The following is a 24,615-nucleotide window of genomic DNA, read 5'->3' as shown; positions in this document are numbered from 1 at the left end:
ATTTATTTGGAAAACCCTTCATAACATGCTAACCCCAGCACTTACAAGTATGTGGTTCTTGATTATAAGCCTCACATTATCATTTCTTTATAAGTGCAGCATTAATGACATTTCAGTGACGATGACCAGTATGTACAACGACCAGGATCACATCATTTTTAGCAAAATAATAAAAATTAGGATAAGATTATCAAAATAAACAAACACATGTCCAAGTATGGCTGTGAGCTACTTCACAACTTACATGACAAACATAAATCAACATTAAAAGGTTGAGGCACTATATTGCTTCCTTTATATGAAGAGAATCCTTCAGGAAAATGTCCCAAAGCCTCTGACAACAATGTTTTATTAGCCCCCCCAATCACTTTCCCCACCCTGCTTACCATCCTCATTAGCAGTGCATTGATTTGTCCAGTTCAGTAGAAGCTCCATCAACTTCCCTGTTTAATGGCCAATTAGGAAATGAAAGCAAAGCATCTTTAATACTGCCATAAAATCTATTATGTGATTCCTTGGAAGTGACTCAGACTCACACCTTTCCACCTCATGAAAGATAAGAGTGGGGTGAAGATGAGGTCATGACACTTCTTACATATTTGATGTTTTTAAAAAATGCATTTATAAAATGTGCATCTTAATCCAGTTGTACTGAAGAAGAAAGGCATGGTTTCATGCTACAGTGACTAAAAATAGCTAAACAGCGTGATGACAGTTTCAGCAAAGCGCACCTGTGCATGTCTGGTTGTGTGTGGGATTTGTGTGTTTTAGAAAAGGCAGAAGTGGGAGTACTACATCTAGCCAGCAGAGTCAGTCTCCAAAGCAGGGATGTATCAATAGCTCTACTTTTAGCATAGTCGGTTTAAGTGGGTCAGTTCACTCAATTGCGTAAAATCAAAATTGCAATTAAAACGTTTTATGTGTCCAGAGACTTAAATATTTATTTAAAAATCTGTTCCGCAAGCTAGCTTTTTGCTAGATGCTAAGTTTAGCATGCTAATTTGCTTATAATAGCACTTTTTGGTTTTAGCATTCCAAAATATCTTATTGTCAAAGTACAACTATGGTTTATTAGCATGTTTTTGGGCAGGGAAAAACATATTCAAAGTAGAAATCTAGTCTACAAGTTAGATAATCGCAGCAACTGAAGCTTTGTGCAAAGAGCTTGGCCGTCTGCCTAAATTCAAGGCAATCGTTTGAACATGTTTTCAACACTGGTTCTAAAAAGTCTCCAATTCTTCCTTTAATGTTAAAATTTTATTTAAATCTCGGCACATAAAAGCAAAAATACAGTTTATACTGTATTGAACTAACCCATTAAGTTTTTTTTTTTTTTTTATATATATAATTTTTTTTTTTTTTTTTTTTACTCAAGCACTAGAGTGGTTAGTGTTCATCTGGAATAGCAGTAATTAGTGGAAACTAGCAGGGCCATTTCATCGCTGGTTAGTACTAGCATTGTTACTTGTTTGGGCTGCAGATGCCTGCTTAGCACACCCAGTCTTTCTCTTTCTTTGCAACTACCATGGCCCGCGGCAGACCAGGCTACTCCTGCGGCCCCGGGGCTTTCATAGCCATGCTGGCTCCAACCATGCCTGGATAACTCCTGTTCCTCCTTATTCCGTCTGGCCCAAAAGGGGAACCAGACCTGCGCAGCCCACCCAGAGGCCCCAAAATGGGACCTGGACTCATTGCCCTGCCCCCTGAAGCTCCAGCCACACCCAGCCTCTTCACCTTGTCCAGAAGGTTGAGGTTGTGGACGGTCACACTGACATCTGTTTGGCTTTCGCAGTCCCTTCCTCTCTGTCTGCCTCTCATGCCTCCAGTAACCTCCTTCAGAATGGAACGCGCCGGCTTGGAGGCCAGGAAATTGTCATAAGATGGGCTTTTGAAATCGAACCCTGAAGAGCTTGGCACAGCGGATGCACCAAGCTTCGTGGGGGAGTTTGGAGGGGTAGATGGGTGCAGAGGGTCAGGATTAGGTGCTCGGTTTGGGGCGATGGAGGTGCTGAACAGGACTCCTCCGCTGCCCTGACTGTTCTCCAAGGTCTGATGATACATGGCTGCTGAGATGCCTCTCTCCTGGAGGAGGCGTACCAACCCCAGGGAGGTGCTGGTGGTGCGTGTTGCATCTCTGCAAAATAAAGAATCAAAAATATGTTAAAAACATTAATACTTTATGTAAAAGTCGCCGTTCTTTTAGCTTTATATTCTTTAGGGGTGGGAAAATCTAATTGAACAATCGAAAATTGTAATGTTTTTGCTTCACAATTTTAAAATCGTTTTTTTTTTTGTTAAAAAAAATAAAAAAAATTTTAAATGAATAAAAATAATCCATTATGAAATTTTTGTCTTTTTAAAATTATTTTATTGATCTTTTTATTTGTGTTCTTGGGCATTATAGCAGCAAAATGATGCTCTGGCTATTGCGCTGTTTTTTCCTAACTAAAATCAAGAAATGATTGAAATGAAAAAACTTTTTTAGACATTTATTTTGTTTTTAATCTACAAAAATGAGCAATATTGAAGAATTGTGAGAATCACAATTTAAATCCAATCAGCAGCCAAAACATCGGAATCAAATCGAATTGGGACAAAAGCATTTAGTCACAGCCCTAATATTCTTGTGTATAACTTTGCTTTTCTCGCATAAAATAAAATAAAAACTCGTTAAACTCATTCCTTCCTTCAGCAAGAATAAGTTTCCATTCAAGATAACAGCCAACAGTGTTAGCAACTGTGACGCCTTGCCTGAGGTTAGTTGAGGACTCAGAGGGCCTGAGGCTGAGCCTGCGGGGTGTGCAGGGAGTAGCAGCAGGAGTACCCAGCAGACTGCTGGTCATCACACAGGAAGATGACGCAGGAATTGGGTTTAGACTGGAAGAAGTATAAAAAAAAGAGAAAAATTACAAACTTTCTTGGTTATTTAAAACTGCTTAAATTGCTGCTTTATGAGCAAACTAAACACAAGTTTTGTGCACAGAGGATGTTTGGTCCATAAGCACTTGCATGTATAATTTAACAATGGAGGAACCACAGTAAATATTGTGTGGACACGTCAGCCTTGCAGAGTTGAGTTTAATTCAGAGTTAGAGCTCATTTAGGACATTTATGCCTCTACAACCATGTCTCTGAAGTACGATAACATTAAGTTACACGATGGGCTAGAACTGTTTAAGTTTGCGCCTTGATTTTGATAAAATCTGCATTTTAACTATTCAAGAAAATCCACTATTCGGTGCAGATGAGTGTTCTCATAAAAGCAACAGATTTGTCATCATTAGGACATATGCAACTTTTAGTAGGTGAATTTACATGAATTGTGGTGAATTAAATAGACAAATAAAATATTTTTTATACATCATCAACATACACTTGTGTCACCAAACGTGTGTATTGTGTCTGGTGACACAGTGACGGCTGGTTTTAGCTCCCTATCGGTAACAGCCAGTTCAACTCTCAGAAATCTGCAAGTGATCAGTGATGGTTACCTGAAATTTTATGAACAAATTGTTAATGTGGTTATGATTGGTTTTTACCATCTACATTTGCTGGTCATAGCTAAGCCTTTGCTTAGTTGTAAGGTTGGGTTTAGTTCCAGACTTTGTTTTGTTGGTTTTCCCCAAGTCGCCTTCAGCTTGTGCAAAACAGATATAAGCATTTGTCATTTTCTCTCTAAACTGGCTTACAGTCACATTAAGTATTTATTTTACACTTTTAATGCTTGTTTTTAAAGCTCACACATTTGAGCTTTTAACTGTTTGTGAGCATGCAACCTGTTTTCACTCAAGCACTAAATGGAAACACTGGAAGAAACTGAGAACATTTGTTGGTTCCAGGCTCTTTAATAAGTCCCCCTGTGGTTTATGGTGTCTGGGACCTGGTACTTTTTAAGTATAAGTCATAAGTTGTTACTTTATCATTGGTTTTTATATCCAGTAGTACGGTGAGCAGATCATTTTACCATTAGAGCCTCTAACTCAGAAACAAATGCCGACAATCACAGGCAAAAAAGGAAAACAGCTTGGTGGAGGTCTGCACTCTCTGAGTGCTTATAGCTGTTTTATTCTGCTGGTTTTCTTCTTTTTTACTCTTTTATTGTTCATTTTTAGTTTTTTATTCCTTTTACTCATTTATATTTCAGTATTTGCTCGTGCAATTGCTTTGATGTAGTATGTTTTAGTGATGTTTTATCTTTTATAAATCACTTTTGTCACCTGCGGGTTGTTGGAAAGGACTGTAGTAATCTAGCATCGGAAGCACAAGCAGCATCTTACCTTGGTGTGACCCGTGTCTGCTCGTCTGTTGGGTGCAGGATCCGACAGGTTGTAAAGGTGTAAGTAGAGCTGGTGTGGGCCATACATTTACCTGGGTAGTATGCAGCTGAAAGAGGCACAAACACGGTCATTTTCAAGCTTGCATTGTGTACAACTGCAGCAGTGTGAAAGTCGACACAGATTTTGGTATTTCGACCGTTTACCAAAACAGATCATGTATATTGGCTTAAAGGACTCTTAGAGTCCATGTTCACATGCAGGATGGATTTAGGAATGTATGCAGTGAAACCTTCTGCTTGAGGATGCAATTGTGACTGGACAAATCAACACAGCCATCAGTAAATCTTCTGCCTCTTGCTGCTCTTGGATGCTTTGCCAGGTCTTTGCTGCAGCTTTCTTTAGTTACCATCTTTGTATCTTAGGACTTGTCTTCATTATGTCAAATGCAGCTCAGTCAGGTTAAGTTTGAGTGATTCATATCTCATTGAATTACTCAGTATTTATTTTTTATTCTGTGCTCAGAAGGTGCAAATATTAAGGATGTACCAGAAGTGCTGCTATTCTCACACAGATTGATCTTTACTCTGATGTTTACAGATTTGGAAGCTATTCTGGTAAAGTCTGATGATGCAGTGTTTTCCCTTGTAAAGTCTCGCATAAGACATGAATGTCTAAGCCTAACTGTAAATGTGTTGTTTTTCCTCACCCAGAGCATCAGTGTTGCTGAGATGTGGAGACGGGGATGGAGATGGCGGAGAGGGTGGAGCGAGGCTTGTCGGAGGCTGCGTTACGTTGGCATCACCTGTGCTGGAGGTGGAGGGAACTGCTGGTGAGGCAGAAGCTGAGGAGGTGGGAAGATTCTGGAAGTATTGCTCTCCCGGTTCATCTTCCTCAAAGCCACCCCATGGATACACCTTCAGACAGGACAAAAACATCAGCGCCTTCTCACACTTAATAGGAGTAGTATTCATGTCAGGAGATGGAGGAGCATCAATATCTTTCATGTTGTTTTGGTAAATAGTTGTTTATGCTCTCTCAGCTTCCCTCTCTGCTCTGAACTGAGATGAGAATCAGCTTCCAGAGAGCAGAGTGAGTACGAGCTACTTTCTGCATGTATGGCTCAGTTACGTCACTGGCAAATGTCTCACGGACCAAATGTCAGTGTTGTGTTGGCCAGAAGAGGCCCCAGTATGAGGAACCAACCTGGAGATTACAGCATCTTCCTTGTGGGCCAGATGTGGTGGTCATGTGTCAGAGTTTTAGCACTTGTGAATCCTATAAGTTGAAGCCAAATACGCAGCAAACATAACTGCAGATGTGGGCCTATCTGGGCATGCTCGGAGATGAAGAGTGCTTTCATGACTTAATGGATTGACCCAACAGACAAACTCCAAGTTCTTGCACGTGAACACACAGACCTGCTCCAGCTCTAGTTCGAGGGGCCTGTAGCCCTTTGGCACGACTCCTGGCCGGGCGTCCAGAATCACTCCGAGGTGAGGCTGCGCTAACTGCTGCCAGTGGTGAAGGGTGGCAGAGCCTTCAGACACACACACACACACACACACACACACACACACACACACACACACACACACACACACACACACACACACACACACATGTACCAAAAGAAATTTGCAGAGATAATTTAAATTTGAACACATTTGAGCACTGCAGATTTTTTTCTGTTTTCTGTTTACAGATTTGAAATATTTGTCAGCGTTTGACATCTCTTTTCTAAATTAAAGGAGAAGTTATTTGTTTTTGCAAACTACTGTTAAAGTAATTGATACTTCAACACCACAGATTATACAACAAAAAACTCAAAAAATAACCAGTAAAGGAGCATATTTAATGTTAATATTTTCAATGTCTTAATTGAGGAAAGGATCATTATGAGAAAGATGACAGTAATTAGGATGATAAAGATGAAGAGAAAATCAATTGACATGGAAAGGAGAATGGGAATAAAATGAAATGAAATAAAGGAGTTAAGCAGAATGAGAAAATGTTTTATTAGTGAGCCACAAGCATTATTATATATTATTTTTTATAATGAACAGAAACAGAGTGAAAATGGAAAAATGAGAAAGCATGACATAACAAAGAAAGTCATAAATAAATAACATAAATACCAATAATGAGAGAAAAATGCATGTATGTATATGTAATATCCATGCAATAACAACATGCAACAGAAAAGCAGCTGTCTGTCATTACGGGAAAATTTCATGATTAAAGTTGTTGGTAAGTTTTTTAATAAAATGTGAGTTGCTACCAGCAGGGGGCAGTGCAGGACTAAAACAAATCTACTCATTTAAATTTATACTGAATGATAAGGGCAGTGATAAAATGCTGCCGGTAGTCTTTCAAAGGTCAAACTCTACACCAGTAAACACACATTTAGAGGAATAACATTTACTTTTGGTCATTTTTACCAACAGGACACAACTAGTTAATGAAGGACAGTAAATGATGTTGATGTATGGACAGAACGTCCAAATGTCTCCCTCTTTCTTCTTCTGTTAAATTGTGTGTGTGTGTGTGTGTGTGTGTGTGTGTGTGTGTGTGTGTGTGTGTGTGTGTTTACAACCATCCTCTGGGCTGTGTGTCTTTGTAATAACTGCCTGACTTGTGATGGTGCATCAGACACCAGAAGGAGTTGAAGAGCATCAGAGACAGAGGCTGCTCCATTCTTTCCCTCGCACTCCTCCTCTTCCTGCTGCCGGCCCGGTCTCTGGCCCATCTTTTTCCTCTCTCCCTCTCTATCCCAGCTCCAGTCTTCCTGGCCCACCCCCATCCCTTCTCCCTGTCCCCTTCGAGCATTCGCCGCCTCCGCTCTCCATCGGATCCCCATCCCCGCTTGCTCCCTTTCTTTGTCCCGACCCCACGTTGCCGCTCGCCTTCCCAGCTCCTCCCCGCCTTGCAGACGGTCCCGCGCTCCCTTTCTCCCTCACCTTCCAGTGGTTTGACGATCTGTAGTTTGTCGGGGAGGTAGGGCCCCCGCGAAGCCCACAGGTGAAGGTTCCCAAGAGACATGATGCTGTCGGACGGCGTCAGCATGCTCTCCTGGCCGAGGGCGTCCTGCAGCCCGCTGTGTCCCGAGCGTCGCCGCTCTCTGTCCTCCTCAAAGAAGCGCCTCTCGCTCAGGTTGTTTTGTCGACGCAGAGACAGGCGCCGCAGGGCCAGCCGCAGGTCCTCGGCCCCGCTCGACTTCTTCTCCCTGCACTCTGAGCTGTTGATGCAGTGAAACTGGAATTAAACATGTTCTACCTCACTTCCTCCCTAACAAATCAACTGCAGATTCCTGCCCCTCCTCACCTGTCCTGATTGGATGCCGTCTCCATGAGGATGCTCTGCGTTCGGTTGTCAAGGGTAACACTGTCTCCACTGATGTCACCTCCGTATATAGTGGAATGGGGTGTGGAGAGGCCACTGGACTGAGGTGATGTTCGAGCTGACAGGGACTGGTTGGAACCTGGGATGTTGGCGCTGGTGGGAGTCAGCGAGCGCTGGCGGACAGTCTGGTTTACACTCTTCACTGTCTCAAACACACGCTTGCGATGACTCCTGCAAACACAGCGGTGTTGGTTTCTTACTGTGTGCACACACTGCTATGTGGGTGTGTGACCTCACAGAAACCAAACCTACTTCTGCTCTTCACACTCAGGATCATCAAGACTCAACTCCTTCCTCATCGTTCCCTCAATCTCAGCTGCCAGAGAATCCTGCAACACCACAGCTCTTAAAGAAAGGAAGATCATAACGTACACACTCAAACACACACACACACACATGCTGTCCCTCACCATTGGGTACAGTCCCAGTGGGTGGAAGCGGCGGGGCGTTCCTGCAGGGTAGTTTCTGTTCCTCAGGTTCTTCAGCTCCTCCTGAGCTTCGTGCAGCATCTCGATACACTCTGAATACTTCTCCTCCAACTCCTGCAGCTGTTACATGACGGACGTTGCAGCTACATGTTGCAAACTGTTTATTTACAGTAAGTAAACGATGATAGGTAATTCTGGAAACTTACCTCTGTTGTGAGCTGCCTTTGTGCATCTTTAGCTGCCATCAGATGTTGAGAGAGCTCCTCATTTTCAACTGCATACTGGACACACATTCATAGCTTCGACTTAGCAAACGCAGTAGCACCAGAGTACAGAAAAAAATGACAGCCAAAGCTGCAAATTTATACTCACAGATTTGGCCTTTTTTTGCAGATCTACAATCTGAGAGAGGAGGTGTGTGATCTCCTCCTGCTGCCGGGAGGCATCCTCTGTCTTCCGAGCCAGCTCCTCCGCGATGGCAGAGATCTGCAGGCTGGATAGTCCTAACAGGACAGGCGAAAAGAAATGTTCATTTAGTAGAAAAAACTAAAAACATGAGAGGATAATGTGTTAACCCAGAAGGGCAAAACATACCAGAGTAAAAAAAAAAATGTAAAATTTTATTTCATTCATTCATTATCCAACCCGCTTAGTCCGATCAAGGGTTGCGGGGAAGCTGCAGCCTATCCCAGCAGCCTCTGGGCGAGAGGCGGGGTACACCCTGGACAGGTCACCAGTCTATCCAGGGCTAAAATCTTATTTAAAACTTGAAAAGTATTAAAAAATGCACAAGTACGTGAAAGAGAATTAATATAGCAATATATAGCAAAAAATGGGAAAACATACGTTTTTCTTCTTATCTAATAATCTTCTAAAATGTTTTTCCAAAATGTATTTTGTAACAGTTTTGGTTTTATTTCACTTTGCTTTCTGAAATGTTGTTTAAAATAGGAGCACCAGAGCCTTTAGAGAAGACTTGTGTCACATCCGTCCATATTCATCTAAAGTTGTGCACATCTTGTGCAACTTTTCTATGCTTCAGCATTATTTTTTTGTCCTTTCTGATTTGCTTTTTCATTTCTGGTGTTGTTTCTGCATTTTCTCTTGGAGTAAAGCAAATGACAAGAAAGCTCAACATTTTCATTTAAGAAAAAAATGCAAAGAAGAGAAAGACGAAAAACTAAAGACGAAACAAAACTTACTGAGTTCTTTAACACAGTCATTGACAAGCTGCTGCTCTTTTTCTTCATAGGTTTCGGTCTCTGTCTTCAGATGGTTAGCCTGCACAGACATCCACGATTTAACAATATTTCCAAAGAAACTTCACTACATAACATATTTATCACATGCACACCACCACCCTTTACTGTGTGTTTTACCTCTGAGCGGAGGGAGAGGTTCTCCTCCTCCAGCTCTTTGAGTTTCCTGTGAAGTGTGTCGCTCACAAAGACTCCCGTAGCTGCTTCTGCTTTGCTCTTCTTACCCCTTACAGAGAGATAACCAGAGGGAGAATGTGCTTATAAACTTCTTCGGCATGAAAATAGGAAATGAAAGTATTTGTTGAGGAGTGACACTAAAATGCAGAGATAGAAAGGAAACTGACGTTGGGGAGCTGGTGGAGTCATCCTCACTCTCCTCAACAGCATTGGTGTAAAACTGCAGCAGCTCGTCCTTCAGGTTGAGCTCGTGGTGAAGCTGGGCCACCTGGAAGAGGAAATGTGCTGCTCAGTAATTCAGTTCTGGCACAAAAACCCGCTCGTCATGAGTCAGTCACTTATGGTTAAGCTCAAGGTGTGAAGGTGAAGACCTCCTCTGTGATTTGCCCCACTTGCTCCTCCAAATAGTCGTTCTGCTCGGTCAGAGTTCGGTTCTTTTTGAGAAGCGACTGGCCGATCTTTGCAGCCAACTCCAGATCTCTCTCTTTCTGTTGGAAAGAAGAGGAGTAAAAGTTGAATACAGCATGTCGCGTGACGTGTTGGGTAAAGTTAGAATCTAATCCCATTAAAAAAATCAATCAATCAATCAAACAATCAAAGTTTCAGGGCCGGATTAAAAGTGCACAAGCCCCTGGGCCCAGAGTGTTCCAGGGGCCCCCTTCCCCATATTGTGAAACATTGTGAAAATGTTGTAACTATCTGGCTTTTATGTACATTTTGGTTTATGTCCAAACTGCTGGTGTTTTAGGTATGTGGGCCCCAAAGATTTTTTAACCTTGATAGAATCCTTTAACTTAACCTCGCTGGTATCGGGTCCAACACACCAAAAAGGGCACACACCAGACCTTGTCCTGTCCTTTGATTGCAATGCTGAAATAATTGAAATCTTTGAAAGACATGTTTCTGATCACTTTGCTGTACTATTGTCTGTAACGATCTTTCAGAGCCAGGTTAGTCAGTGTGTCAGGGAACACCAGGTACACACAATTAACTCTCAGACAGCGTCTTTGCTCTCTGAAGCCTTTAACTTATCTAAAGTTTTGCACCAAGATTTTCTGCACAACGCCACCCCACAAGGACTGCTCTCTTGTTTTAATAATGTCTGCAGTGACGTACTGGACTCAGTGGCACCATTTAGGCTAAAACGCACCAAGCCTGCTACGCAGCCATGGCTAAATGAGACCACCTATGAGCTCGGCTCCCTGTGACTTTCAGAGTGCAATTTAAGATTTTAATAATTGTTTTTAAATTTTTGAATTTCATGGCCCCGCCTTATTTAACAGAGCTTCTGCTGCCCTATGCTCCGTTGAGAGCCCTAAGGTCTGCAGATCAGCTCCTGTTGAGGAGATAGAGCTTTCTCAGTGGCAGTGGAACAGTCTTCTGCTCTCTGTTAGGGCCTCAAGCCTCCTAGAGCAGTTTTAGTCCAGCTTATAAGCCCATTTCTTCTCCCAGGCATTTAAAACTTAGCTAACAGGATGTCTTGGCTATTTTTATTTTTATTTTTTATTAAAATGTTTTATTGTTGTCTATAACTGTTTTATGGTGTTTTTTTTCCATGTTGTCCTCATAGTATTTTTTTCTTTCAACCAAAGACATTTTTTAATTGATATCATTGGTATTTATACTTTTAACTTGATTTTAATTTTGTCCAGCACTTTGGTCAACGGAGGTTGTGTTAAATGTGCTATATAAATAAAGTTTTGAACTGAATTTAATTGAATACAGAGGCCACCACCGCAAAAACGACCTATCTCTGGGCAGGCTGGGGCCCCAAGCACTACCCAATAGGACAATGGAGGATGCCACCAACCCACCACAACAAAGGCAAAATCCGCAGCGGTGACTGAACCAGTAGGACCTTGCCCCGGTGTGCAGGATCCCAATAAGGAAAACACAGGAGAACAGTGAGGAATTCCATTTACAGCTTTAAAATACTACTACTAATATTAATAATAATAACAATAACAACAGCGACAACAAACCATAAACTTATAAACATTTTTTTTTAAAAAGTACTGAAAACAATCAAATCTAAAACAAATTAGCTACAACAACAAAGAGTAAAATAAAAAAATATATAAAAAATAAAACCATACAAAACTAAATAAGAGAGATGAATAACTTTTGTTAAATGACTATTATAAGAGGAAAGTCTACAAATAGATCTAAATAAAAGCCTGGTTAAAATAAATGAAAACTTCAAGTGTTGTTTTTGAATCACACTGACCAAAAAGACAAAAGTAGACTCATCTCACCTCCTCCAACAATCGTGTGACAGCATCAATGTCATTGTAGGTCTTCGTCATCTGGCCCACTCTGTCTGCGCATAGCACTGAAAGACAAAAACATGCATAGACAGTGTGAAGATCGGTGCAGCCTCTTTACGTAACACCCTAGTTGGGATGGACGGGTCACGTATAGGATGTAACACCTCCATCAGCTGTGATATAATGCTTGAATTTGCAAGAGCGGCGTAGAGTTCGGGGTGAAAGTGTTGTTTTCCATGGCGCACGGTGGTTGGCTTTGTTACCCTCAGGCAGCGGCTCTCATCGACTGCAGAGCTCTGATCGATAATAAACTCTGTAAAGTTATTGAATGCTTGACAGCTAGTCTCTTCGCTGCTGTTTATATTAAAATCAGCCCAGAACTATTTTACCTCTGATTTGCATGTTTTTTAACAAGAAAAGGTAGGCAAAAACCTTCAAACTAATCCATCTCTCTATTGTGACCATAATAATAAACACTGAGCAGAAGGCTTTTAATCAGCGGGATTTGCCACAGAACAAATTCAAAGCTTCAAAATTGGAAGAATTTCCTCCAATTGAGAAAACAACCTAAAGAAAATACTAAAAATGTTTTAAAAACACCACTGGGATTCTTGCCCAAAGCACGTAAGATGGAAAAAAACATTTGCTAACCGTTAAACTTGATTACACAAACTGTAAAAACATGGCAGATATTACAGCACAGCATAAGGAAGAAACAATGTTCGGATTGCACTTTTAACGGAATAAAAGAAATCACCATTTTCCATTTTCTAGACATGTACCTCACCTTTCTTGTCTTCCTTACAGTACCAGTCCTTCAGTTCACGCTCCTCCCTCACTAATCCCTTCATCCCATTCTTGCTTTCCATGTCTTCCACCGGTTTCACGATGATCAGTGTGGAAAGACGAACACGAGTCCAAACTCTGATCCATTCACTTTACTATCTCTGAGTCCAACTGCTCAGCTTCTCTGTAACAGGCTCAGAGGCTGAATTACCGTCCACCCACATGGACGCATCAGACTGAACACGAGGGGGGCGGGGGCCAGCGTGCACCCGCGTTGTGGAAATCCTCTACAGTTATTGAGCTGAAAGCCAAAGTGGAGTTGTATCATTGTTGTACTGGAGAGGATGGAAATGGAGGACAGAGAGGCTGCAGGGTGGACTCTAAATAAAAAGCACAAGCAAAACTCCCACATCTCTCCTTTTCACCCTGCTATGAACGTCTCGCTTCCTTTTCTTCCACTCCACATGAAGCTGCTGCAGGTGGATAGGCATCTAGCCGTTGCCACGGTAACCCTCATCCACTAAGAAAGAAATCCCTGGCATAAGTAAAGACATGAACTGTCACTTTTCAGTACCTGATCCTGCACATAAAGAACTTCTCTGGGCCTCTAACATATTACTGACTTGCATATCACTGTCCCTGGTTCGAGCCCCAGTGGACCAGCTCTATACCCTCTTCAGGGTCCTGGAGGGGGCATAGGAGTTTGCCCAACCAGTCTACATGTGCTTTGTGAACCTGGAGAAGGCGTTCGACCGTGTCCCATGGGGGGCTCCTGTGGGGGGTACTCCAGGATTATTGAGTACTGGATGCCCTTGTACGAGCTGTTTGGTCCCTGTACGACAAGTATCAGAACTTGATTCGCATTGCCGACAGTAAATCGGATTCATTTCTAGTGAGGGTAGGACTCCGCCAAGGCTGCCCTTTATCACCGATTCTGTTCATAACTTATATGGAAAGAATTTCTAGGCGCAGCCGAGGTGTTGGGGGGCCTCAGGATTGGGTCTCTACTTTTTGCAGATGATGTGGTCCTGTTGGCTTCATCTGGTCGTGAAGCTGGTCGTCTCCAGCTCTCACTTGGGCCATTCACGGCCGAGTGTGAAGCGGCTGGGCACCTCCAAATCTGAGACCATGGTCCTCAGCCAGAATAGGGTGGATTGCCCTCTCCGGGTCGGGAGTGAGGTCCTTCCTCAAGTGGAGTTTAAATATCTCGGGGTCTTGTTCACGAGTGAGGGAAGGATGGAGTGGGAGATCGACAGACGGATCGGTGCGGCGTCTGCAGGATGCAGACTCTGTCGTGGTGAAAAAGGAGCTGAGTCAGAAGGCTAATCTTTTGATTTACCAGTCGATCTACGTTCCTACCCTCACCTATGGTCATGAGCTGTGGGTTGTGACCGAAAGAAGGAGATCTCGTATACAGGCGGCTGAAATGAGTTTCCTCCGCAGGGTGGCCGGGCTCTCCCTTAGAGATAGGGTGAGGAGCTCGGTCATCTGGGAGGGGCTCAGAGTAGAGCCGCTGCTCCTCTGCATCGAGAGGAGCCAGTTCAGGTGGCTCGGGCATCTGGTCAGGATGCCTCCTGGACCTCCCTGGTGAGGTGTTCCAGGCCCGGGGTCTCTGGGAGGAGACCCCGGGGAAGACCAAGGACACACTGGAGGGATTACATCTCTCGGCTGGCCTGGGAACGCCTCGGGATCCCCACCTGCAGAGTTGGCAAATGTGGCTGGGGAGAGGTAAGTCTGGGCTTCCCTGCTTAGGCTGCTGCCCCCGCGACCCAACCTTGGATAAGCGGCAGAAGATGGGTGGATGGATGGTTCGAGCCCCAGTGGGGAGAGGTTTGAACACTGGAGTTTGCATGTTCTCCGCATGTATGCGTGGGTTCTCTCTGGGTATTCCGGCTTCCTTCCAACGTCCAAAGACATGCATGTTAGGTTAATTGGTTACTCTAAATTTTCCCTAGGAGTGAGTGTGACTTGTTGTTTGCCTCTCTGTGTGGCCTTGTGATGGACTGGCGACCCAATTCGGGTGTACACTATCTCTCACCTGGTGCTGGGATATGCTCCAGCTTCCCCAAGACCCTCAACTGGACAAAGTGGTGAAGAAAAATAATGAATAACATAAAATGATGCTTTTGACAAGTTTGAAAGGGGAAGCTCTGACTCGTCACAGTCGGTCCAACCCACCCCAGGGTTTTTGCTCTTTGTCACGTCTGTTTTTCCACTCTGTCAATCTCAGTTTATGTTTACATCACTGCTCTCATCCTTCAGTCTGCTAACTCACTATCTGCATGTCTGTATTTTAAAACTCAACTCTATTCTGTTCTTTCTTTGCAGATGGACTGTCATGCAAAACCTCTTGCTGATTCATGAGAAGTCTCTGCTCCTCATTGGGCTTGTCCTCCTCCAGTATATAGTAACCCTTTCATTCATGCATTATTGATAAAAAAAATTAAAAAAAACAACAAAAACTCAAGTACAGTATTTTACCTCTACAGACACATGCAATCCTTTTTTTAAATTAATATTTTACTTTATATTTATTTTTATGTATTTTATAAAATATTTATAAAATACACTATTCACAAAAAGTTAGGGATATTCAGCTTTTGGGTGAAATTTCACAACAAGCCTAAAATGCATTCAAACCTGTACAGGTGAACTTAATGTGATCTTTTCTAAGCTTTTAAATGCACATGTCCAACTGTTAAATGTTTCAATAAATTTTGCACAAGTTGCTGTTCTCTAACAAGGAGCTTAACGGCAAAAATCACGGCAGGTGTGTGATCCTTGAATTGACCAATAAATGTCCTGGTTCAATTAGAGCTGGTGTTTAAACAGTTGTCCTCATCATGCTGTTCACATTTTGACATGAGACCAAGACGACACCTAACAATGGAACAACAGTCCCTTGCCATTGCGATGCTTCAAACAGGACGTTCTCAGACAGAAGTGGCCACTGAGCTTGGAGTGTCACAGAGTGTCATCAGCAGGTTGCAACAGAGATATGGAGAGACTGGAAGAGTCACAGAAAGGCCTAGAAGTGGACGTCCTTTGGCCACATCCCGTGCTGATGACCGCTACATTGTGAACACTGCCCTGAGAAACCGGATGATGAATGCCACTCAACTCCAGGCATGTTTAAGAGAGGTGAGAGGCACCCAAGTGTCACGTCAGACCATTCGAAACCGTTTCCATCAGCGTGGTCTGCGTGCTAGACGACCTGCACGGGTACCTGACCACACCACCAGGCACAGGCATCATCGTCTTGCATGGGCCAGGGAGCATTTACGCTGGACGAGGAACCAGTGGGCCTCAGTGCTGTTCTCTGATGAAAGTCGATTCACACTGAGCAGAAATGATGGCCGGCAACGATGTTGGAGACGTCAGGGAGAGCGCTATGCATCAGCCACTGTTGTCACCAGGCGAGCTTTTGGTGGTGGCGGTGTTACAGTGTGGGCAGGGGTGTCCACTTGGTACAGAACTGCCCTACACTTTGTGAATGGTACAGTGACAAGCCCATACTACCTGAAGAACATCGTTAATCCAGTGATTGTGCCCCTACATGAACAGCACAGGCCTAATTTCATCTTCATGGACGACAATGCTCCTGCTCATCGAGGCCGCATCATCAGGGAACGGCTGTTGGAGACTGGTGTACCTCAAATGGAATGGCCTGCACTCTCTCCAGACCTGAATCCCATTGAAAACCTGTGGGATCAGCTGAGCCGTCATGTAGAGGCTCGAGACCCTGCACCCCAGAACCTCAATGACCTGAGGGCTGCCCTTCAAGAAGAGTGGGATGCCATGCCTCAGCAGGCAATAAGTTGCCTTGTGAACAGCATGAGACATCGTTGTCAAGCTGTAATTGATGCTCAAGGGCACATGACGAGATATTGAGACGTTCAAATTTTTTGTTGTGGTGTAACTACCATTGTTGTTACCTTTTGTGTTGAAAGAATTTTTTGAGATGAGGAAATCAGTAGTGCATCCTTCTACTTACATGTCTTACTTTTATGATATTATATCCCTGTAGCATGAACATATTGCATTTTCCATAAATTTCACCTGAAAGCCAAATATCCCTAACTTTTTGTGAGTAGTGTATTTTAATAATTATATTGTGTAATTATTCTATAAAAATATATCTGCATAATTTTCTTTTCCTATTTTTCACTAAAGAAAAACTGGGTAATTACAATGTATGTATTTATGTTCAATTATCTAATATATTTATTTATTCTCCAGTTAGTTATAGTGTACTGGACAACTCACAAGTCTCCACTGAAGTGGTTCATTTTTAAATATACCAACCTTATTCATGAATGTGCAAAAACTAAGCTTGTGAGTAGGCATCTGCTATAGTGACCACTATGCATGGAAGGCTTAAGTATCAAAAGGCCTTCTATCCATACAGGTCCTGTTGGCAAAGAAAACATGTTGGGCACAACATGGAGGCCAGACCACCATTCTGCAGTCCTCCAGCACACTTAGTTTACCAGTTTAACAAATCCTTGAAGGAAAACTGAAAATAATTAAAGGTTTTATCATGTACAACAGCTTTTTCATTAAAAGATTTACAGATTCTGTCAGGAACAAGTTTGTATGTGAGATTGACGGGGCTGAAAACTATTATTGAGTGGCTTCAGGCCCCCAGGCTGCACTAAAAAAAACAGGCCCAACAGTGTATGGGCTTAAAAAAAACAGTTTGCTGTTCTATTTCCTACAAATCTTTCCTTTTTTTAAAAAAATTACAGATAAAAGATCTTCATCATAAACAGGAAGATTACCGTTCAGCTTGTTGGCAGTGCACAAAAGCATGAAAGTTAGTGCACATGGCGTGGATGACCTACAAATCTGTGATGCACCACACTGGAGCAACACGCACCAACATAAAATGGCAACTTCATCAAAAAATCCCTTTAACAAAAGGTGAAAATTTCACAACTGCTCTCCACAGTTCCTCACAGCTCAAATTCAAACAGAATATGTTTTTGTTTTCATATTAAAAACAAAAGGAGTTGAATAAAAGTTCAGACCTGTCTGAGTCCACTTCAGTTCAGTTTATTTATAAAGCCCCAATCCACAGTTTATGTCATTTCAAAGCACTTTAAACAGACAATGAGCAAGTTCAAGTGTAACTTTTATGTTTTCTACACTGATTAGTCTGACCTACTTAGGTTTGTCTAATGCAAATCATCAATGAAAATAACCTTGGCTGCTGTTTCACTGCTATATGAAGATTCAATCTTACTACAAATGCTGAGCGCCATCATGTGGAAAGAGCATGCCACAAGAAAACTGAACATTTTGTTTATCCTCTGTGCAACCAGCATTAATGTTGCACAGGAGCCAAAATAATTATCAACTAGAAAAGCACTTGGAGAGCCCAGACCTCCACCAAGCCGCTGATTTCCACACGTAGTTAAGAATCCTTTTAAAACATTCTGTTTCTACAATTTCTGCCACATCACTTCCAAAATGTAATGGGAATTAAGTTAGTCCCATTCTCAGATAAAAAAAAAATCACAAATATTGGTCCAGTACTTTTTGAGTAAAGTTGCAAACAGACAGACAGAAGCATAACCTGCTTGGTGGAGGTAATAGAAGCAAACTGATGAGTCAGAGCAGCACAATTAACATCTGTCTAGTTAACCACTGAGAAGAAGAGCTCGTTCAGAAGCTGGAAAAAATATGTGCTTACATTGTTCAATTGTTTTTTAATGCAAATACTTCACCAGCCAATCACATGGCAGCATTTAAATGGATTCAGACGTGTCTGACATGTCTGAGACACGAACCCGGAATTAAGGAGATTTAAGTTGCTCTGAGAGTTTAAGAAACTGCTGATCCACTGGGATTGCCACAAACAACCACCTCTAGTGTTTACAGAGAGCGATCTGAGGAGAGAGAATATCCACTGAGCAGCAGTTGTCTGGACCATAACACCTTGATGTCAAAGGTCAGAGGAGAATGGGCACACCGGTCGGAGATGACAGAAAGGCAACAGAAACCTAAATAAGCATTCTTTACAACTGAAGTATGCAGAAAACTATCTCTGAACACTCATGTCTAACCTTAAAGCAGGGGAGTTACAGCAGCAGAGGACCACATCAGGGGGCTCCATCTGTCAGCTGAGATGAGCAAAGTGAGCCTAAAACTCACACAGACTCACCAAAACTGGACCATAAAAGACTAGAAACATGTTGCTGGCTCTGGTGAGTCTCCGTTTCAGCTCCACATTCACATGGTAGGATCATAATTTGGCATCAACAACATGAAAGCATGGATTCATCCTGCCCACCAGGCTGCTGGTGGTGTTATGGTGAGGGAAATATTTTTTTTAGCTCATTATGGTAACTTAGTACCAACCGAGCATGATTTTAACACACAGCCTGCCTGAGTATTGCTGCTGATCAAGTCCATAACTTTATGACCACAGTGTAACATCTTCTGGATTCTTCCAGCAAGTTAATGCACCATATCCCAAAGCTCAAATCAGTGTTTCCACTATCGTCATATAAAGCTTTTCAATTCAATTCAGCTTTATTTGTATAGCGCCACTTCACAACAATGTTGTCATAGGGCACTTTACATTTACAAATCAACATACATATCATTTCAAGCTAATTCATACATAGCCTATAATCAAAACCAACTGATTGCATCGAATCATGACTTCGATCCAATCCCCCATCCTGAGCATGCACATTGGGGAGGGTGCACATTGGCGACAGTGGGAAGGAAAAAACTCCCTTTTAACAGAAAGAAAACCTCTGACAGAACCCGGCTCAGGGAGGGCAGCCATCTGCCTCGACTGGCTGGGGTGGAGACGACAGGAAAGACAGATCAACATGTACAATATTGGGCAAACACCCAAACAACACACACCCAGTAGGTGCAGTTCATTTTTATCTTGTTTTCTGTACAATGCCAAGTCAAACCAGAAGTTAATTCTTAGCTCAGGAGGAAGAGCAGTTGTCCTTCAACTGGTAAGTTGGGGGATCGATTCCAGGCTTCCCCTGAAATCCCGAAGTGTCTTTGGGCAAGACACTGAACCCCGAACTGCCCTCCGATGTGCCTATCGCGGTATGAGTGTGTTGGTGAATGGGTGAATGTGACAAGTAGTGTAAAGCGCTTTGAGTGGTCTGTATGACTAGAAAAGCGCTATAGAAGTACAAGTCCATTTACCAAATACAAAACTTCTGCTGTTATTTATCTGATTGACATGACAGCATGTCATAGCTGCTCTGTACACAGTCTGATATGCAAACACATGGGTAAGCAGCAGAAGTAGTGTGCATGAAGAAAACATGTCAGTAACCTGGAAATTAGACAAAACCATGAGCAGTATTTAAAACTCTTCTAATGAGGTGAAGATGGGATGACTAATTTTTCATCCACAAGCAGCCGGAGTAGTTTTTCTGCTCCAATGTTCAGTTGAAAACTAATGAGTGTAGCAGGGACAGGCGCAGCAGAATAAGCTGAATTTACCTGTCTGAGGTGTGTTATGGCCTTAAATCGATCGTTTTTTAGGTTATTTTATTAACATCAACATGTTATCTGAGATCTGAACTATAAAGGATTTTTAGACTGACTCCACTGTCTAAAACAGTCTTCATCAGGACGTTAAAATCTCTTACTACTGTAATGCTGTGATGGGTAGGTTGTGTCTTACAGCACAGAGTGGAAGTGGAAGGGAGTGGAAGCCCACTGGTTAGAGAGGATGGTTTTATTGGTAAATTTGACTAGAAGTGGGTAAAATGCAGATCTTTCTTTTCCCAGTTGTGCTAAACAAATTGCATTAATGCTGCAGTGTGTTAAAGTTTGTTGAGTTTGTATAAAAACTAACATATGAAGCCAAAACAGACTAATCACAATCCAGAAAACACTATTTTACATGGTCAGTATCTCAGATAGTCCTTGGACAATCCCCTGTTCTTTTATAATATAAAGCACTTTGTGATTTTTTTTTGTACATTTAAAGTAACTTATGAATAAAATGAAATTTGATTTGATTAAGTTTTTGTTTATTGAAACATAGTGTTTTCTTACTGCATAATACTGTCATTATAAAGCCGTTCACCACCTTTCCCCCCTTAAATTACCAAAGCTTCATAAACACACATATGGTGAGGTGTGTGTCAGGCTTACAGAAGTATTTGAGAGTCTCTTCGATCTGCTCGGTGGTCAGGTCAAGCCTGGCGTCCGATGAGACGAGAGGAGTGTGGAGCCAGTCATCGTTGTCGTAGCCGTAGACGGTGTCCGCCCGCAGACGGTACACCGGCAGCTGCTCCTCCAGAAGACTGATGATCTCAAACTCTGGTAGGTCGGTGCTGTTGCACACATCTGATCGTCACAAAGACAAGAGAGATGAGCCGAAAGCAGGGAACGGGAATATTTAAATGGTAAAATTATCCGCTAACAGTTAGCAGCTTACACTTACGTATGATCAATCCACCAAATGGATTATTATTCAATCAATTAATCATGCTTTCAGAATCATCGGATAAAAATAATGGTTCTAAAAAGACAATTAACATATTGAACTTTCTGCTTTTGCTACTTTGTTGAGGATGTGAGTCCTTATCCCAAAACGTCAAACCGTGATACTCCCACCACCATGTTTCACAGATGTCAGCACTCTTGTGAATTAAGAATTTTCCTTTGACGAATTTTAAATGCCTGACTTTTTAAATGAAATGCAATGCAAAATACTTTTTTAATCCACAAAGGGAAATTCAATATTATAGTATATAATAATTAACTAGAGGAGGTCTTGTTCCAGAGGCTAATGGCTGCTGGCTGGAATGATCTTCTGTATCTTTCAGTCTTACATCGGACCTGAAGAAGCCTCTCACTGAACACACTTTGTTGTTTAATCACTGTGTTGTGGAGAGGGTGTGAAGAATCCTCCATCTTCTTCATCAGCTTGTGCAGCATTCTTCTTTGGACAATCAGCTCCAGCGGCTCCAGAGTTACTCCAAGCACAGAAGCAGCTTTCTTGATCAGTTTGTTGATTCTCTTCAAGTCTCTGGTTCTGATGCTACTACCCCAGCAGATGCTGCAAAGCTGACTGCTCTCTCCACAACAGACTTATAGAAGATATGCAACATCTTGGTGCAGACGTTAAACCATCTCAGCTTCCTTAAGAAGTACAGTCTGCTCTGCTTCTTATAGATGTATTCAGTGTTGCATTTCCAGTCCAGTTTGTTGTCCAGCTGAAGGTACTTGTATTCATTCATATTGTATTAAAGACGCATTATGTAACTTTCTGACCTCAAAACTCTACGTTCTGGACTTGTTTGACGACACAATGGCGTCTGTCACATGTATTTCTTGAACCACTGCTGCCCAGCAGCGTCCCGAGCTGAGAAACCAACCGATACAACTTTATCATCTGGGACTGGAACATCTGCGTGACGTTTCAGCAGTTTTGCTTCATGCTTGAAAACACACTGGAGGTTTAGAACATTTAAAGTTGCTGATTCAGCAAAGAAATGCAAGAAGATTAAAAGAGACCAAACAAGAGTCATTGTAGCTAACAGGTCAGGTAGGATTCAACATGGAGGTTTGTTTTTAACCCTTTCTATCGAGACAGGCCTCAGCAGTTCTGTCGACTTTTGACTCTACTTGGGTGGAAAATGGAAGATGTAACCCAGAAGCTGCGCTTTCTTCATGCCTAAAACGTTTCCCACCATACCTGTGATGGTCTCTGCGTCCCTGCAGTGAGGTGGCGCCAGGCGTGGCTCCGGTTGGCTGTACTCCCCCTCGCTTACATACTGCTCCTCGTTGCTTGGATGCTCACTGGATTCAGGGTCCAGGTCCGGGTCCGGGTCTGGGGCCGGGGGTGGGGAGGAGGCTGGGGAGGCCAGTTTGGCTCACCTCTCACTGGTGGCGAGAAGCAGAGGCCATGGGCCGCGGGAGCTGGAGCGCCACAGGGCTGGCAGGTCCAGCACAGAGACAACAGACAGCAGAATGGGACACCTGTGGGGAGGGGGGGGCGGCAAAACGTGAAAGGAACCTTAACAGAGTAGTTTGCTGTAACTCAAAGTCTACGCTGATCAATCTGTCTCTCTTTTCATACAGTCTTTGAGCTGAATTGCTGAATCAGCAGCATGCAGCCTGAGTGCAGGCTGCAGGAATCACAGCCTGTCGGCAGCAGAAGTTGTTGACTTCAATCTAGAAAAAAGGCCTCGCATCAACTACACTTGTTATCATACACTAATTCTTTCTTAAACCTGTTCATGCGTTCAGCAGGAGTTGCCTCGGTATCGGGACGCCAACCTCTATTTCTCTCACGACACCCCTATATCTTTCCTCATTCATTCATGCATCCTACAGCCTCCTCTCCCAACCACTTCAGGGAATAAAGGCCAAACTTTCTAACTAAAAGCCAGCTCTGCAAAGCTAACTTCCTGATCTTCCAGTCTTTCAGTGTGTCACACACTATACTGGGATCTGAGTCCTGATGCTCATGCCTGGTGACCTTATAGGCCAATTTGGATACTAAAGGGACGAGCATGTGACTACAGACACATAGAATGTGTGTCTGTGTGCAGAAAACACACTACAGGCTGATATCATGACATTGCTAGTGTATCAGATCAAACATCATATGCAGTAGTTTCCAGTAGAAAAACAAACATTTTGGGGTGCATGCTGTCTTAACTGTTTCTGTCCCAGGCAAACAATAAATAAGAAGGAAAACTTTGGGTAATGCTCTTTTTGAGCATATGTGTCTTCCCAGTGCAGCATTTTTGAATGCAAAGCACTGTTGTGGGCTTTGGTCTTTAAATCACTCCAACATTTACATAATCTGTGGATGAACTGCCATCATTTACATGCAGAAATGGGACACATTAACACAAATCCAGCAACCCTTCACCACCCAAATCAGCCAAAATGTAAGCTATGTCAAGTTTAAAAGCTTTTTCACAGGTCTATTACATGCAGCTTTTGACCAGAGAGGAATTCAGCTGTCCTGCAGGGTTAGCTGCCTGCTGACGGGGCTGCAGGCAGGAAATAGGTCAGGGTTCATTCATGCATGTGGCATAAACAATGCTATCTGAATGTTGTCTGAGGGTGTGGCTTCATCTACATCAGCAGGTCGCGTCACAGATGAGAATCCGGGCTTTCATAAATCGTGTCCTTATAGCATCTGAAAAAGGACCTGAGCGTGATCAGCTGACCTCACCATGCAAAGCAGCGCCATTAAAATCATGCAGCCATGGCAGAGCTTCACTCACACTGACCGAGACGGATCCAAGTGTGTTGTTTCTGTTACCAGGTCTGGATGTGATCGGCTGAAAATGTTTCCAGGATGAGCAGGTAGGAGGTCGGGCAGTGATGCAGGCTGGGAGGAGCTGCTGTCCGCGGTCCGGAGGCTGTTCAAAGTGCTGACAGCTCCAGATGATCAAGGGCACCTTAGGTTAGTCTCCAAACCTGACCCGGTCCACTCTCCCATCCATTCAGCCATCTCTCTCTGTCTCCTCCCTACCTTCTCTCTCACCGCATGAACCATCAATTTCTCTGTCTGAAGCAGAGGAAGAGGATTTCCGAGCGATCCCTTCAGAATAAAACCACCGAGAATGATGAAAATGTCTCGTCTCAAGGAGGGTTTTATTGTCTTTAATGCATGAAGATCTGAGTGATTGTGATGCAGGACTGAGGAACTAAAATATCTATAGATTATATTAAAAAAAAAACAAAAAAAAAACAAACAAACAAACAACTGTTTTTAATTGTAAAATAAAACCAAGCATTTTTAAAAAAAATGTTTTTGAATTAACAAGACATACTTGTTTTCTGAAAAAGAACAGAAAACACACACACACTCATATATAATTATATATATATATATATATATATATATATATATATATATATATATATATATATATATATATATATGTATGTAGAGAGAGAGAGAGAGAGAGAGATAGGTAGATAGATAGAAATAGATATAGATATATAGATGTATAATATTTTTTTTATCACAAAACGATAATGTCAGTTGGGAAGTAAAGAA

General features: G+C 42.5%; 1 protein-coding gene across 1 annotated transcript; it reads right to left on the bottom strand.

The window, feature by feature from the left end:
- Positions 1-1,545: 1,545 nt before the first annotated feature.
- Positions 1,546-20,873, bottom strand: trak1b (trafficking protein, kinesin binding 1b; the record flags this gene model as incomplete). The annotated part of the gene is made up of 17 exons (XM_079259310.1): positions 20,739-20,873; positions 11,796-11,872; positions 9,912-10,028; positions 9,708-9,808; positions 9,484-9,589; positions 9,307-9,385; positions 8,477-8,607; positions 8,311-8,385; positions 8,087-8,224; positions 7,929-8,005; positions 7,599-7,847; positions 7,235-7,512; positions 5,696-5,814; positions 4,984-5,191; positions 4,278-4,383; positions 2,752-2,877; positions 1,546-2,134 (listed from the first exon to the last, which is right to left on the bottom strand). Exons 2-17 carry the CDS (start codon positions 11,844-11,846, stop codon positions 1,546-1,548), a joined length of 2,550 nt encoding a protein of 849 aa, XP_079115436.1. The 5' UTR covers positions 11,847-11,872; positions 20,739-20,873.
- Positions 20,874-24,615: the final 3,742 nt, after the last annotated feature.

The sequence above is a fragment of the Telmatherina bonti genome, assembly GCF_933228915.1.
Source record: "Telmatherina bonti genome assembly, chromosome: 19".
Taxonomy (NCBI): domain Eukaryota; kingdom Metazoa; phylum Chordata; class Actinopteri; order Atheriniformes; family Telmatherinidae; genus Telmatherina; species Telmatherina bonti.
The sequence above is the reverse complement of the archived record's forward strand: the minus strand, read 5'-3'. Positions and strand labels throughout refer to the sequence as shown.